The sequence below is a fragment of the Spinacia oleracea genome, chromosome 2 (assembly GCF_020520425.1).
Source record: "Spinacia oleracea cultivar Varoflay chromosome 2, BTI_SOV_V1, whole genome shotgun sequence".
In the NCBI taxonomy this organism is placed as follows: Eukaryota; Viridiplantae; Streptophyta; class Magnoliopsida; order Caryophyllales; family Amaranthaceae; genus Spinacia; species Spinacia oleracea.
In genome coordinates, this window is record NC_079488.1 from 89,049,800 (window position 1) to 89,062,333 (window position 12,534).

General features: G+C 46.1%; 1 protein-coding gene across 1 annotated transcript; it reads right to left on the bottom strand.

Annotated features, from left to right (window-relative positions):
- Positions 1-7,818: 7,818 nt before the first annotated feature.
- On the bottom strand, positions 7,819-12,129 carry LOC130467617 (uncharacterized). The gene has a single exon (XM_056836177.1). The coding sequence runs from the start codon at positions 12,127-12,129 to the stop codon at positions 7,819-7,821; it is 4,311 nt and encodes a 1,436-aa protein (XP_056692155.1).
- Positions 12,130-12,534: the final 405 nt, after the last annotated feature.

The window sequence follows — 12,534 nt, forward strand, 5'->3', positions numbered from 1 at the left end:
ACCTGAAATCTATACCTAGTCTATATCTAGTACTCCCTTTGTTCTTTTATGTTCTTCCCGTTTGGGAAATGGTGTGGAAATTAAAAAAATGGAATCTGTTCCGGGTGTGGAATGAGAACAGCTGACTGTGGGATACTGGATTCCTGTCGAGATTGCCGATTGATATCTGCACAACAGAATGGATTAACTAGCCTCGGGGGTGGTTCGAGGATCCCCCCTCCGATGCTTAAGTAAGATTACTGAGAGATTAAGAGATGATTAAGAGATGATTAGAGAGTAAGAAAGAAGTGTGTTTAAGTGTTTGTGTACCTCATAGCAATAAATGAGGTGCTCCTTATATAGACCAATCCAAGGGTACGATCTGGTAGGTCCCTTGTGGTTAGATAGCGACCTGTTGATAGTGACCCTTGGTTGGTTGTCTTCATGATAATGCCGGTAGGTTGTCTTGCAAATAATGCCGGTAGAGGATATTTACCTAAGATGACCAGATTACCTGCAGGTTAAGTTTACATACGGGGAGTTCTGCCGGTACCAGGTGGTGCCGGTAGGACACCCCGTACAACTAGCCCCCTCAGAGTAAGTGCATATATGACAATTGTTGCGCTTGCTCTGAGTTTAATGGGAAAAAATAAGTATTATTTTGATACCTGGTGGTACAACTAGCCCCCTCAGAGTGAAGCGCGGGCGCTGACTGTGTTGCGAGTATTTCTGAGAAAAGACCGCGAATCAGTTTGGCGACTGCCTTCTCTCTGAATGAAGAGATCCGTTGCTAGGTCCTTTGGAAAAAAGATTTTGACAACTAGCCCCTTTGAAAAAAGATTTTGATGACTAGTCCCCTCTGAAAAAAGATTTTGATGACTAGTCCCCTCGAAAAAAGATTTGGACGACTAGCCCCCTTGAAAAAGGTTTTGATGACTAGCCCCCTTGAAAAAAGATTTGGACGACTAGCCCCCTTGAAAAAAGATTTGGACGACTAGCCCCCTTGAAAAAGGTTTTGATGACTAGCCCCCTTGAAAAAAGATTTGGACGACTAGCCCCCTTGAAAAAGGTTTGGACGACTAGCCCCCTTGAAAAAAGATTTGGACGACTAGCCCCCTTGAAAAAGGTTTGGACGACTAGCCCCCTTGAAAAAAGATTTGGACGACTAGCCCCCTTGAAAAAGGTTTGGACGACTAGCCCCCTTGAAAAAAAAGATTTGGACGACTAGCCCCCTTGAAAAAGGTTTTGATGACTAGACATTATTTTGAATTTTCGTCGTGCAAGTGGCGGGAGATTGTTACCCACGTTCTCCCACGTGGCCTTCATCCCGAGCGTTATTTGGTGCGCTTAATCTGGGTCGTTGATTCTGAATGTAACTGACCTTTTAACTGCTTGACTTACGGGTCGTGACGTTTTGCATACCCCCCTTTGACCAATAAAAGGACTTAACCTCTTCGAGATTTTTTATTTCATCCACTTTTTTCTTGAACTTCCGAACTTTCTCTCTCTCTTCCCCTGGGTTTTTCGCTGAACTTTGTTGCTGTTTGATTCTCAAGCTTTTGCTGTTGTTGTGGTTTGAATTTTCCAAGGTTTATTAGCCTCCCTTTTTGTTGTTACCGAATTTCGGGTTTTTCTTCCTCTCTTATTTTTGTGCTTGATTTTCTTTCGTTTCTGTGTTTTTTGTAGGTTCTCCCTGTTTTTCTCTTTCGCGTGCTTCATTTGTATTTCAAACTCCAGAAAAAACAGTAGGTACCCACCCCTCTATTTTGCTACTCTTTGCTATACATATATTTTTGTTTTTGCATTTCTGTGGTGTCAAATTTTTTCTTGTTTTTAATTATCCGCCGCCTTAAAAACAAAATGACCAAAAATGTGGGTGGGGACAACCCTTCTTCTCAGCCTTCTGGGTTTACCGGTTGGAGTGTTCCTCAAGAGAGTAATTGTAGTTGGGCCCGGGAGGAGCCGTGCTCTCAATCTAATTTAAGACGGACTGCCATTCGTGAGGTTTATGACGAGGGTTTGAATCAGGCTGAGAGAGAGCGTAGTTATGCCCTACATCCATCTGCGGGCTCGAATGATACGGGAAATGAGGTCTCGCGAGCATCCTATTCCGGCTTCTGAGCCTGCTTTAGATGTTTCTCCCCTTTCGGTGCGGTATTATATTCGTGATTACCGGGAATTCTTGAATTCCACCGGCAGTGGCCACGGGCAGTATGGAACTAATACTGGCAACTTCGGTGTTTCTTTTGGTCAGGCTGATAGGATGGCTTCCGAACAACCGGCTAGCACTAGTGGCCGCCGCCCTGGTAAAGAGCCTGTTAATGATGATATTGATATGGCTACCGGCGAATACTCCGATGGTGATTCCATCTTTGAGGATTCCGCCGGCAAGGATGTTGATGCTCATGGGGGTGATGATGGTGAAGATGCTGGCGTTTCTGGTAGGGATGACGCAGACATTGGAGACGACGGTATTGGTTCAGATGATGACGATCCGGCCGACGTGATAGTCGCTGAAGTTCTTGCGGATGAGGCTAAAGAACAGCCTTATTTTACCGACGACTCCACGGATGTTCATAGGAAAGAAGAACTCCCTCCTTTAAAAAGTCTTCCTCGTACAACCGCGATTTTGACGTCTTGGCGCGATCTGATCGTAAAGAAGAATCATGTGGTTCATGGAGGGACTTTTCTTGGATTGCCGGCTGAGTATAAGCTGGTAGTGCCGGATGAAGGTGCAACTATATTCGACTGTCCTCCCGGCCATATTGCTTTGTATGCGAAGCATTTCGATTTTGGGCTTCGCTTTCCTCTGCACCCCTTTGTTGAGAAAATATTCCGGGCTTGGAACGTCTGCTTGGCCCAAGTTACCCCTACTACCATCAGAACTGTTATCTCATATGTCTGGTTGTGTTTGTTTAAACAATGGCCGCTGACGTTGAATTTGTTCAAGCGGCTGTTATGGTTGAAGAAGGATGGAGAGACGGGGTGGATGTCGGCGTATAGCGCAACGAAGAGAAAGACTGTGCATCCTCCTTTGTCGAGCTGTAAAGATTGGCAGGATCGCTTTTACTTCGTTCAAGTTCCTGACGGCTTTTTGCTCCGACGGACATTTTCTAAACCCCGGCCTCGAATGGAGCAGTATGACCAACGTGGTTTGGGCCGGCGGGAGAGAAAGGCTTTTGAATATTTGGCGTGTGACATTTTAGATGTCGGCCTCAGCAAAAAACAGGCTGTTAATCGAAATTGGCTCCCTAATGCCTATTATATTTTGGGTAATCAGCCCTTGTCCGCTGTCGGCCTTTGCAAAACCCACTGCTTTGGTAAACATATTTTCAGCCGAATGGGATGTACTTATTATTGCTATTTATAGCTTTGTGTATTGCATAAGTTTTTTGCCGGTTTTAATTGAGCCGTTGCCTTTGCAGGTACTAGAACATTGGATAGAGAAATTCTCGGATTTGACGAGAATTGGAGACCTGTGTGTACGCAGCCTCCGCCGCCTAAGGGAAAGTACGACACCATATCAACGTATTCGACCCGAGCTTCATCTCGTCGCTCTACTGCCACTGTTGCAAAGAATCGTGTGAGTGCTGCCTGCAAATCCAAATCCTCCTCTGTCGTTGTTTCTCAAGCTTTGCCTTCATCCACAATGCAATCCAATCCAACAGGCCGAGGTGGAACCCGCCGAAAAAGGTCGTCTCTTAATTCCAGTCGGTCTAATCCGACTAAGAGGGCAAGGTCCACTGGTGAGGATGATGCTTACGCCGATCACGAGGCAAATGAGCCGGTCTTGGAGTCTGCCGCCAAGAAAACTACTGATACCGCCCTTCAGGCGCAGCCGTCTCCACCAGCTTCTATTGAGATTTTGGACGAGGGTCTTGTCGGCGGTTTTATTGAGGACTTCCACCGGCAAGCTACTTCTGCTGCTGTTACCGGTGGTAACTCTAGTATGCCTCCCGTCAGTCGCAGCGAGAACAAGTCTGGTGATTCTCGACTGAATTATCATCTGCCGCTTCGTACCGGCGGTTGGATTGAAGATACCCCCTTTAAGATCCCGGAAGCAATGAAATCATGGTTCGGGTCTTTTGGCGGCGAACCCACCGATCAGTTCTACCCAAACATTGATCTGCTGTGTGGGGAGTCGGTGGCGACGGATTCTGCTAAGGACGGTGGGGATTTGGGCTACCGTGCTTTTCGGGATCTGATTACTCCTGCTGACAGGCCACAGGGTCAGATTGACGCCCCTGCTGCTCAGCATTTCAACGATTTGTACAAGGTATTTCTTGCTTAGTTTGCTACAACTTTCTATCCGGCTATTTTTTGATTACTCACTTGCTACATGTTTTTTTTTATTTTTTTGTTTTGTTTCTTAGGCTGTTCAATCCAGCATGGATTTGTACTATGTCTATCGTTGGAACCAGATGCAGCTGACGCAGAATAACATTGATATTGCCGAGCTGAAGAAGCGGGCTGAGGCGGCTGAGTCTGCTTTGAAGATTAATGAGAAGAAGTTGGAGAGTGCTTCTTCGAATTTGGAGGCGGCGAACCGAAGGCTGGAAGAGGTTGAGCCGAAGCTGAAGGCTGAAACTGAGAGGGCAGACGGTCTGACTGAGGAGCTGACTGATCTTAACCAGAGTTTGCCTGTGGTGAAGAAGACTGCCGCCAAGAGGGCTGTTGATAAGCTTCTCCAGTCTGACTGGTTTAATGATATTCTTACTCTGCGCCATAACGGTGGTTGGTGCGCTGCTCATCGGGTCGTTTGCCATATGAAGAAGCTGGATGAGGATGGGTGGCAAGAATTTGAGGCTGGGTATGAGGAGAAGGAGCTGTACAAGGTTGCTACCGGCTTTGAGCCTCAGGAGCTACCCGAGGCTGTGATTTGCAATGCCAATCAAAGAACCTTGCCCCCCTTGCAAGTTCCAGAAGATGCCTACTGGTCTGGTGATGAGCGTGCCGTTTGACGGTCTTGGCAGTCATCACCCTCCTCTTCTTGCGGATCCTCTACTTTTCCCAGCCGGCCTCGTACATGTTAGGGTTTTTTAGCTTAGGCGGATGGCTTTTGACTTTTTGCCAGATGCTGTTAGGGCACTTATTGTTGATGTAACATATCTTAGAACATCGTTTTATTGTAGGGGTGTCGGTTTTAATCGACATCTTTTGTGCCTTGTGATCAGCTAATCACTTCGCAAGATTTTTTGGTGATGGCTGTCGATTTTTAGTGTTTTTTCTGCTGTAATCATGCATTTATAACAAGTAGTTTTTTGATTGTATGTTTACTTCGTTTTGTGTATGATACTTCCATTTTATTAGCATGAACTCTTATTTGTTGACGGCCTTTCTATATTTCTATCTTGTTGAAATGATACACTTCGAAATGATTGTTATGTTTCGAAATGGAGTGCATCTTGACATCGTTTATTTTCTCAAACGGCATTTATTTTCTGTACGGCTACTAGTCACACCATATAATTCGTTGAATGCTACGCTTCACAATGGAGTGCGCCTTAACGGCATTTATTTTCTCCAAAGCTACTAATCACAACAACTTTATTATGGACTGCTACGCTTCACAGTAAAGTGCCCAAACGGCATTTATTTTCTTTACTGTTACTGATCACATCCATACACTTCGTTGAATGCTACGCTTCACAATGGAGTGCCCCTTAACGGCATTTATTTTCTCCAAAGCTACTAATCACAACAACTTTATTATGGACTGCTACGCTTCGCAGTAAAGTGCCCAAACGGCATTTATTTTCTTTACTGTTACTGATCACATCCATACACTTCGTTGAATGCTACGCTTCACAATGGAGTGCCCCTTAACGGCATTTATTTTCTCCAAAGCTACTAATCACAACAACTTTATTATGGACTGCTACGCTTCGCAGTAAAGTGCCCAAACGGCATTTATTTTCTTTACTGTTACTGATCACATCCATACACTTCGTTGAATGCTACGCTTCACAATGGAGTGCCCCTTAACGGCATTTATTTTCTCCAAAGCTACTAATCACAACAACTTTATTATGGACTGCTACGCTTCGCAGTAAAGTGCCCAAACGGCATTTATTTTCTTTACTGTTACTGATCACATTCATACACTTCGTTGAATGCTACGCTTCACAATGGAGTGCCCCTTAACGGCATTTATTTTCTCCAAAGCTACTAATCACAACAACTTTATTATGGACTGCTACGCTTCGCAGTAAAGTGCCCAAACGGCATTTATTTTCTTTACTGTTACTGATCACATCCATACATTACCTTTGCGTGTTGATTTATGCAGCGTTTGTTTTTTGCTTTTTTCTTCCTTCATTTATGGACTGGTCGTATTTGAGGACCGCCCTAATTATACATAACAGCAAAATGCAGACTGCTATTGCAATCAGCCTGCTCATACATCATCATTACAGTTTTTTTTCAAACATAGTACTTTCTCAGAGTACTGGCGTTCCAGGAGTTTTTGAGCGTGGTACCATCCATTTGCATTAACCGGTATGATCCAGGAACTATTTCCTCCCATATCTGGTATGGTCCTTCCCAATTGGCTGTCAGCTTTCCTTGAGCATTTCCTTTTCCTGTTGCCGCCGTTCTCCGCAGTACCAGGTCTCCTACTCCTAGAGGCCGATGTTTCACTTTCTTGTTGTATGCTCTGCTCATTCTGCTTTTGTATGCTGCCGAACTTACTTCTGCTTTCATGCGGATTTCTGGCATGAAATCCAACTGATGTCGCAGCAGCTGATCGTTTCTCTCCTCATCGTAATGCTGGATTCGCATGGTTGGCAGAGCCATTTCTGCCGGTATAACAGCCTCAGACCCGAAGCTTAATTTGAACGGACTCTCGCCGGTAGCCTCCTTGATAGCAGTTCTGTTGCACCACAGAATCTCTGGCATAAGATCTGCCCATTTGCCTTTACAGTCTTCTAGCTTCTTTTTCAGTGCAGCCAGGATTTGCTTATTCGCCGCCTCTGCTTGCCCATTGCTCTGTGGGTGACATACTGACGAGTGAGCTAACTTTACTCTGTATAACCCCAGGAAGCATTGTATGGGTGCACAATCAAACTGTGCTCCATGGTCAAAAACTATTGCCTGCGGCAGCCCGAATCTTGTTATTATATTTTTCCATATGAATTTTTTCACCTGGTTTGCCGTTATTTTTGCTACCGGCTCTGCTTCTATCCACTTGGTGAAGTAGTCCACTGCTACTATTAAGAACTTGCGCCCTCCAGCCGCCATTGGGAATGGTCCAACAATATCCATTCCCCATTGTGCGAATGGGATTGGGTTCAGAATGGGCATCAAATCATTGGCCGGCAAGTTTATCACAGCTGAAAACTTTTGACATTTCTCGCACTTTTTTACATAAGCTCGACAATCTTCTAACATTGTTGGCCAGTAATAGCCTTGCCTTTGACAGATGATGGCAAGGGGTTTTCCACCGGCATGGTTCCCACATGTTCCTTCGTGCATCTCTTCGATTAGCCTTGCTGACTCGAATGCTGTTAGGCACCTTAAGAATGGCAGGCTAAATGACTTTTTGTACAACCGTCCCCACAGGATGATGTACCAAACCGAGTCCCTTCTTGTCTTTTTGGCCTCTGCAAAATCTGCTGGTAGCGCTCCAGTCTATATGTATGTTTGGATATTATCGTACCATTCTGAGGTAGTTGTGATGGCCATGACCCGTATTATCTCCGACTCCGTACTTCGCTTATTCATGACTTCCATCATGACTGTTCTTTTCAAGTCGGCGACATTTGAACTTGCTAACTTTGATAGGGCGTCTGCCAGTGTGTTCTCTGCTCGGGGTACCAGATTAATGCTGAATTTCTCTAGCTAAGCCGACACCGACCTCAACTTCTCCAGGTATTTGACCATCGAAGGTTCTTTGGCCTCATATTCTCCGCTGAATTGACTTGCTACCAGCTGGGAGTCTGTTGTCAGTATTACTCTTTTGGCATCTGCTGCGAGGCACATTTGGATGCCGGCAATTGCTGCCTCGTATTCTGCCTCGTTATTTGACGCGTTGAACGTAAACTTTATAGCATACTCAAAAATGTCTCCTGCTGGCGATTTCATGATTATTCCAGCCCCACTGCCTGTCTGTGCAGCTGAACCATCCACTGACACATCCCATACTTCAGCTTGTATTTCATCCTCTTGGTATGACGCTTCAACTATGAAGTCCGCCAATGCCTGGGCTTTGATTGCAGTTCTTGGCCGGAATTCCAAGTCAAACTCGGACAACTCTATTGCCCATTTTAGAAACCGGCCTGATGTATCTAGCTTGCTGATGGCTTTTTCGAGAGGAAAGTTTGTTAGCACTTCGATTGTATGCGCATCAAAGTATGGTCTTAACTTTCTAGCCGCGATGAGGACTGCGTATGCCATTTTTTCCACCAACGTGTACCTTGTTTCTGGGCCGTTTAGCACATGGCTCACAAAATATACCGGCTGCTGCCCTTTGTTTTCTGTTTCGGCTACCAGTACTGCTGCAACTGTTTTTGGCGACGCCGATATGTACAGTTGTAATTTGCCGCCCTCTTTTTCCCTTGCTATTGTTGGCAGGTTTTTTAAGTGACTTTTTAGAGCTTCAAAGGCCTCTTGCTCTGCCGGCCCCCATTTGAACTTCTTGTTTTGCCTCAGGGTTGTGAAGAAGGGCATTTGCTTATCTGCCGACTTGCTCACAAATCTGTTTAAGGCGGCCATTTTTCCTGTCAGCCGCTGTATGTCTTTTACGCTCTTGGGTTGCGGCAGACTGATGATTGCTTCTACTTTTTCAGGGTTGGCGTCTATGCCACGCTCGCTGACCAAGAAACCCAGGAATTTTCCCGACCTTACTCCGAAGACGCATTTTTTTGGGTTTAATTTCATCCTGTATTTTCTCAAAGTTTCAAAAGTTTCTCGGAGGTCGCTAACATGATCCTCCTCCTTCCGGCTTTTTACGATAGAGTCATCTACATAGACCTCCACGTTTCTGCCTTTTTGGTCGGCGAACACCTTGTCAACCAGCCTTTGATATGTTGCCCCTGCATTTTTCAACCCGAACGGCATCGCCTTATAACAGAAAACTCCTGCATCTGTGATAAAGGCCGCCTTCTTCCTATCTGATTTATGCAGGCTGACCTGATGATACCCTGAGAAAGCATCTAGGAAACTGAGCATTGCGTGACCGCTAGTGGAGTCTACCAGCCTATCAATCCGTGGCAGGGGGTAGAAATCTTTCGGACATGCTCTGCTAAGGTTGGTGAAATCTACGCACATTCTCCATGACCCACTTGACTTTTTTACCATTACCACGTTTGCCAACCATTCGGGGTAGTCACATGGCTCAATGAAACCTGCCGCCAGAAGTTTATCCACCTCTTCTTGTATTGCTGTCATTTTCTCCGTGGAGAAATTACGTTTTTTCTGCCGTACAGGCCTAACATTTCTGTCGGCGTTTAATCGGTGAACCATTATCTCTGGATCGATACCAGGCATCTCATCCGCCGAGAATGCGAAGATGTCAGCGTGCTCTCTCAGCAAGCTTATGAGGTTGACCTTCATGTCACTCCCCATTTCCGTACCGATCACGACTGTTCTATCCATGTTTCCAGCCTCCAGCTCGATATTTTCTGTCAGACCATCTGGCATTGGTCTTGGTGCTGATACCGGCCTTTCATCAAAGTGTTCCATGTTTAGGTCGGTTCGACCCCTTTTTGTGCAGCTCTTTCTTTTTGACAGTTGTTCTTGTCTTGCCGGCTTAGTAGTCAAGTGTATCTCTTGCCTTGCCGGCTCAGTAGTCAAGTTCACTTCTGGGACCATTCTTCCCGGTGTTCTCAAAGCAGTCAAGTAACAGGACCTTGCCGCCAACTGACTTCCCCTTATCTTTGCCGGCCTTTCCAGGTTCGACATATATATCATTGTCAAGTGATAGGTGGAGACTACCGCCTGCACGTCATGTATGAATGGGCGACCGATGATCACATTGTAGGCCGCTGGCACTTTAATGATTAGGAAATCCACCATGAGATCTCGCATTTCGGATCCTTCTCCGATTTTCACCGGCAGCCTTATACTACCCTCTGGGTACACTGTAGATCCTGAGAAACCGATTACTGGGTAGTTTACCCTTTGAAGTTCGTCCTCTGGTATGTGCAATTGTTTGAAAGCTTCCCAGAAGATGATGTTTGCTGAGCTGCCGCCGTCTACCAGTACTCTGTTCACATCGGCATTTGCTATATCAATTGTAAGAACTAGTGGGTCATCATGCGGGAAAATGATGCCTCTGCAATCCGATTCCGAGAATGTCATCACTGGTATGCTGGGTGGGTTAGGCCACACTCTTGTGTTATGAAAGTTTACCATGTGCCTGTGTTCCTCCAAGCTTCTACTGGCGCCGCTTATTGTCCCTCCGTGGACTGGGCCGCCAGAAATTACATACACGGGTGGTTTTTTCCCGCCATCCCTCTGTTCTGCTCTGGCACTGGTTTCCGGCTGTTTTTGCTCGATTCTAGGCGGCTGATATGGTTGCTCGATTCTAGGGTATTGTTGTTGATTTTGCTGTTGTGGCCGGTATGAATTGGTAGGGTTTCCTCCCACCGAGTTGTTGTTACCATTGCCCTGCCTTGCCCTATACTGTGAGAAATACCCCTTTCTGACCATATCCTCAATGTTGTCTTTGAAGTCTCTGCAGTCCTCTGTTAGGTGGCCGTGCTCATTATGGAAGTCACAGAATTTCTTGACATTCCTTTCCCTACTCTGCATTGGTGGCGGCCTTCTCCAGCCATCCATCTTGTTGTTTATGTTATAAATTGCCGTCCGCGGTGTGTTCAGCGGAGTGTAGTTATCAAAGAGTCCTCTGGACTCCCTTCTGTCTTGCCGGCTTTTCTGCCCTTGTGGATTGGCATTTCTGTTATTCTGGTTTCTCTGCCCTGCCCCTTGCTGATTATTGCTCTGATGAAAATTGTTTCCTCCTTTTCCCGTCTGTGGGTTATAGCCTGGATTGAACCCGACATTTCCGCCGGTTGCCACTACCACATTGGAGATCTTCATCATTTCATCCCCCCTGATGTACTTGTTGGCTTTGTGCAGGACGTCACCCAGATTGGTGTATGACTTTCGGCTGAGATATTTCTTGAATTCGCACTCTTGCATTCCCCTCATAAGAGCCAGAACGGCAACCTCCTGCTGCAAATTGGGGATAGTGATTGACTCGTTGTTAAAGCGGGTGAGATAATCCCTTAACGGCTCTCTATCTCTTTGAGCGAACGACATCAACTCTCCCGATGATTTCTTTCTCTTCTGTTTGCTCACAAATCGTGACAAAAACGACGCCTGCAGCTGTCGGAAGCTGTATATGGAGTGTGCCTCTATGCCCTTATACCAGCTCGCTGCAACTCCTAGGAGTGTGGATGGGAACACTTTGCACCACATGGCATCAGAATCAGTGTACAGCATCATGTGCTGTTCGAATGTGGTGCAGTGATCCTCCGGATCTGTCGTCCCATCGTATCTCCCTGTCGGGATTTTTATCCTTTCCATCCTTTCTTCTAGGATTTCTCGGCACAGGGGAGAATCCTTTGGCTGGATTGTCTGCCGTCTAGCTATCTGTAGAACCGGCGCTCTTCGTTCGTATTCCGCGATTGGGACTTGCTCTGTTTCAGGCCATTCTGTTTCCGCCGGATCCGAGCGCTTTCTTTTTTCTGGGGTGTTTTCTTGATTCAGGGCGGTTAGGAGATCCCTAACAGGTAACTGGGGAACCGTCGACCTGGTCTTTCTTAGACTGCCGACTGACCCTGGCTGCTGCGAGGCTGGTAGCTCTGACAAAGCGGCCATCACCGCTGACAGTGTTTTCAATTGCTCTCCCGTGAATACTTCCGACAGGGGAGACAGGCGCTCCTGCAGCGTCTGTTCCAGCGGAGTTTTCGGTTGCTCTCTGGCAGGGCTTTCTATTTCTAACTCATCATCGTCCTCCACTGTAAATTCCCTTTGTGCCGGTATCGAGGTGTTTTTTGTTATTGGGCTGATAACTGATTGTGCTTGTGACGGATGGACGGGGTTTAGAAGTGAGGGTTGGAACTTGGAGGTTGTCGCCGGTTGTGGGGTTGTTGCTTTTTCTTGACTTTTCTTTGATTTTTTACCGTCTTTCTGTGAGAAATCCATGCTGACTGTTCTACCGTTTCAAGGGATAAGGTCCCCTCCTTCTAGCGCCAATTGTTCCGGGTGTGGAATGAGAACAGCTGACTGTGGGATACTGGATTCATGTCGAGATTGCCGATTGATATCTGCACAACAGAATGGATTAACTAGCCTCGGGGGTGGTTCGAGGATCCCCCCTCCGATGCTTAAGTAAGATTACTGAGAGATTAAGAGATGATTAAGAGATGATTAGAGAGTAAGAAAGAAGTGTGTTTAAGTGTTTGTGTACCTCATAGCAATAAATGAGGTGCTCCTTATATAGACCAATCCAAGGGTACGATCTGGTAGGTCCCTTGTGGTTAGATAGCGACCTGTTGATAGTGACCCTTGGTTGGTTGTCTTCATGATAATGCCGGTAGGTTGTCTTGC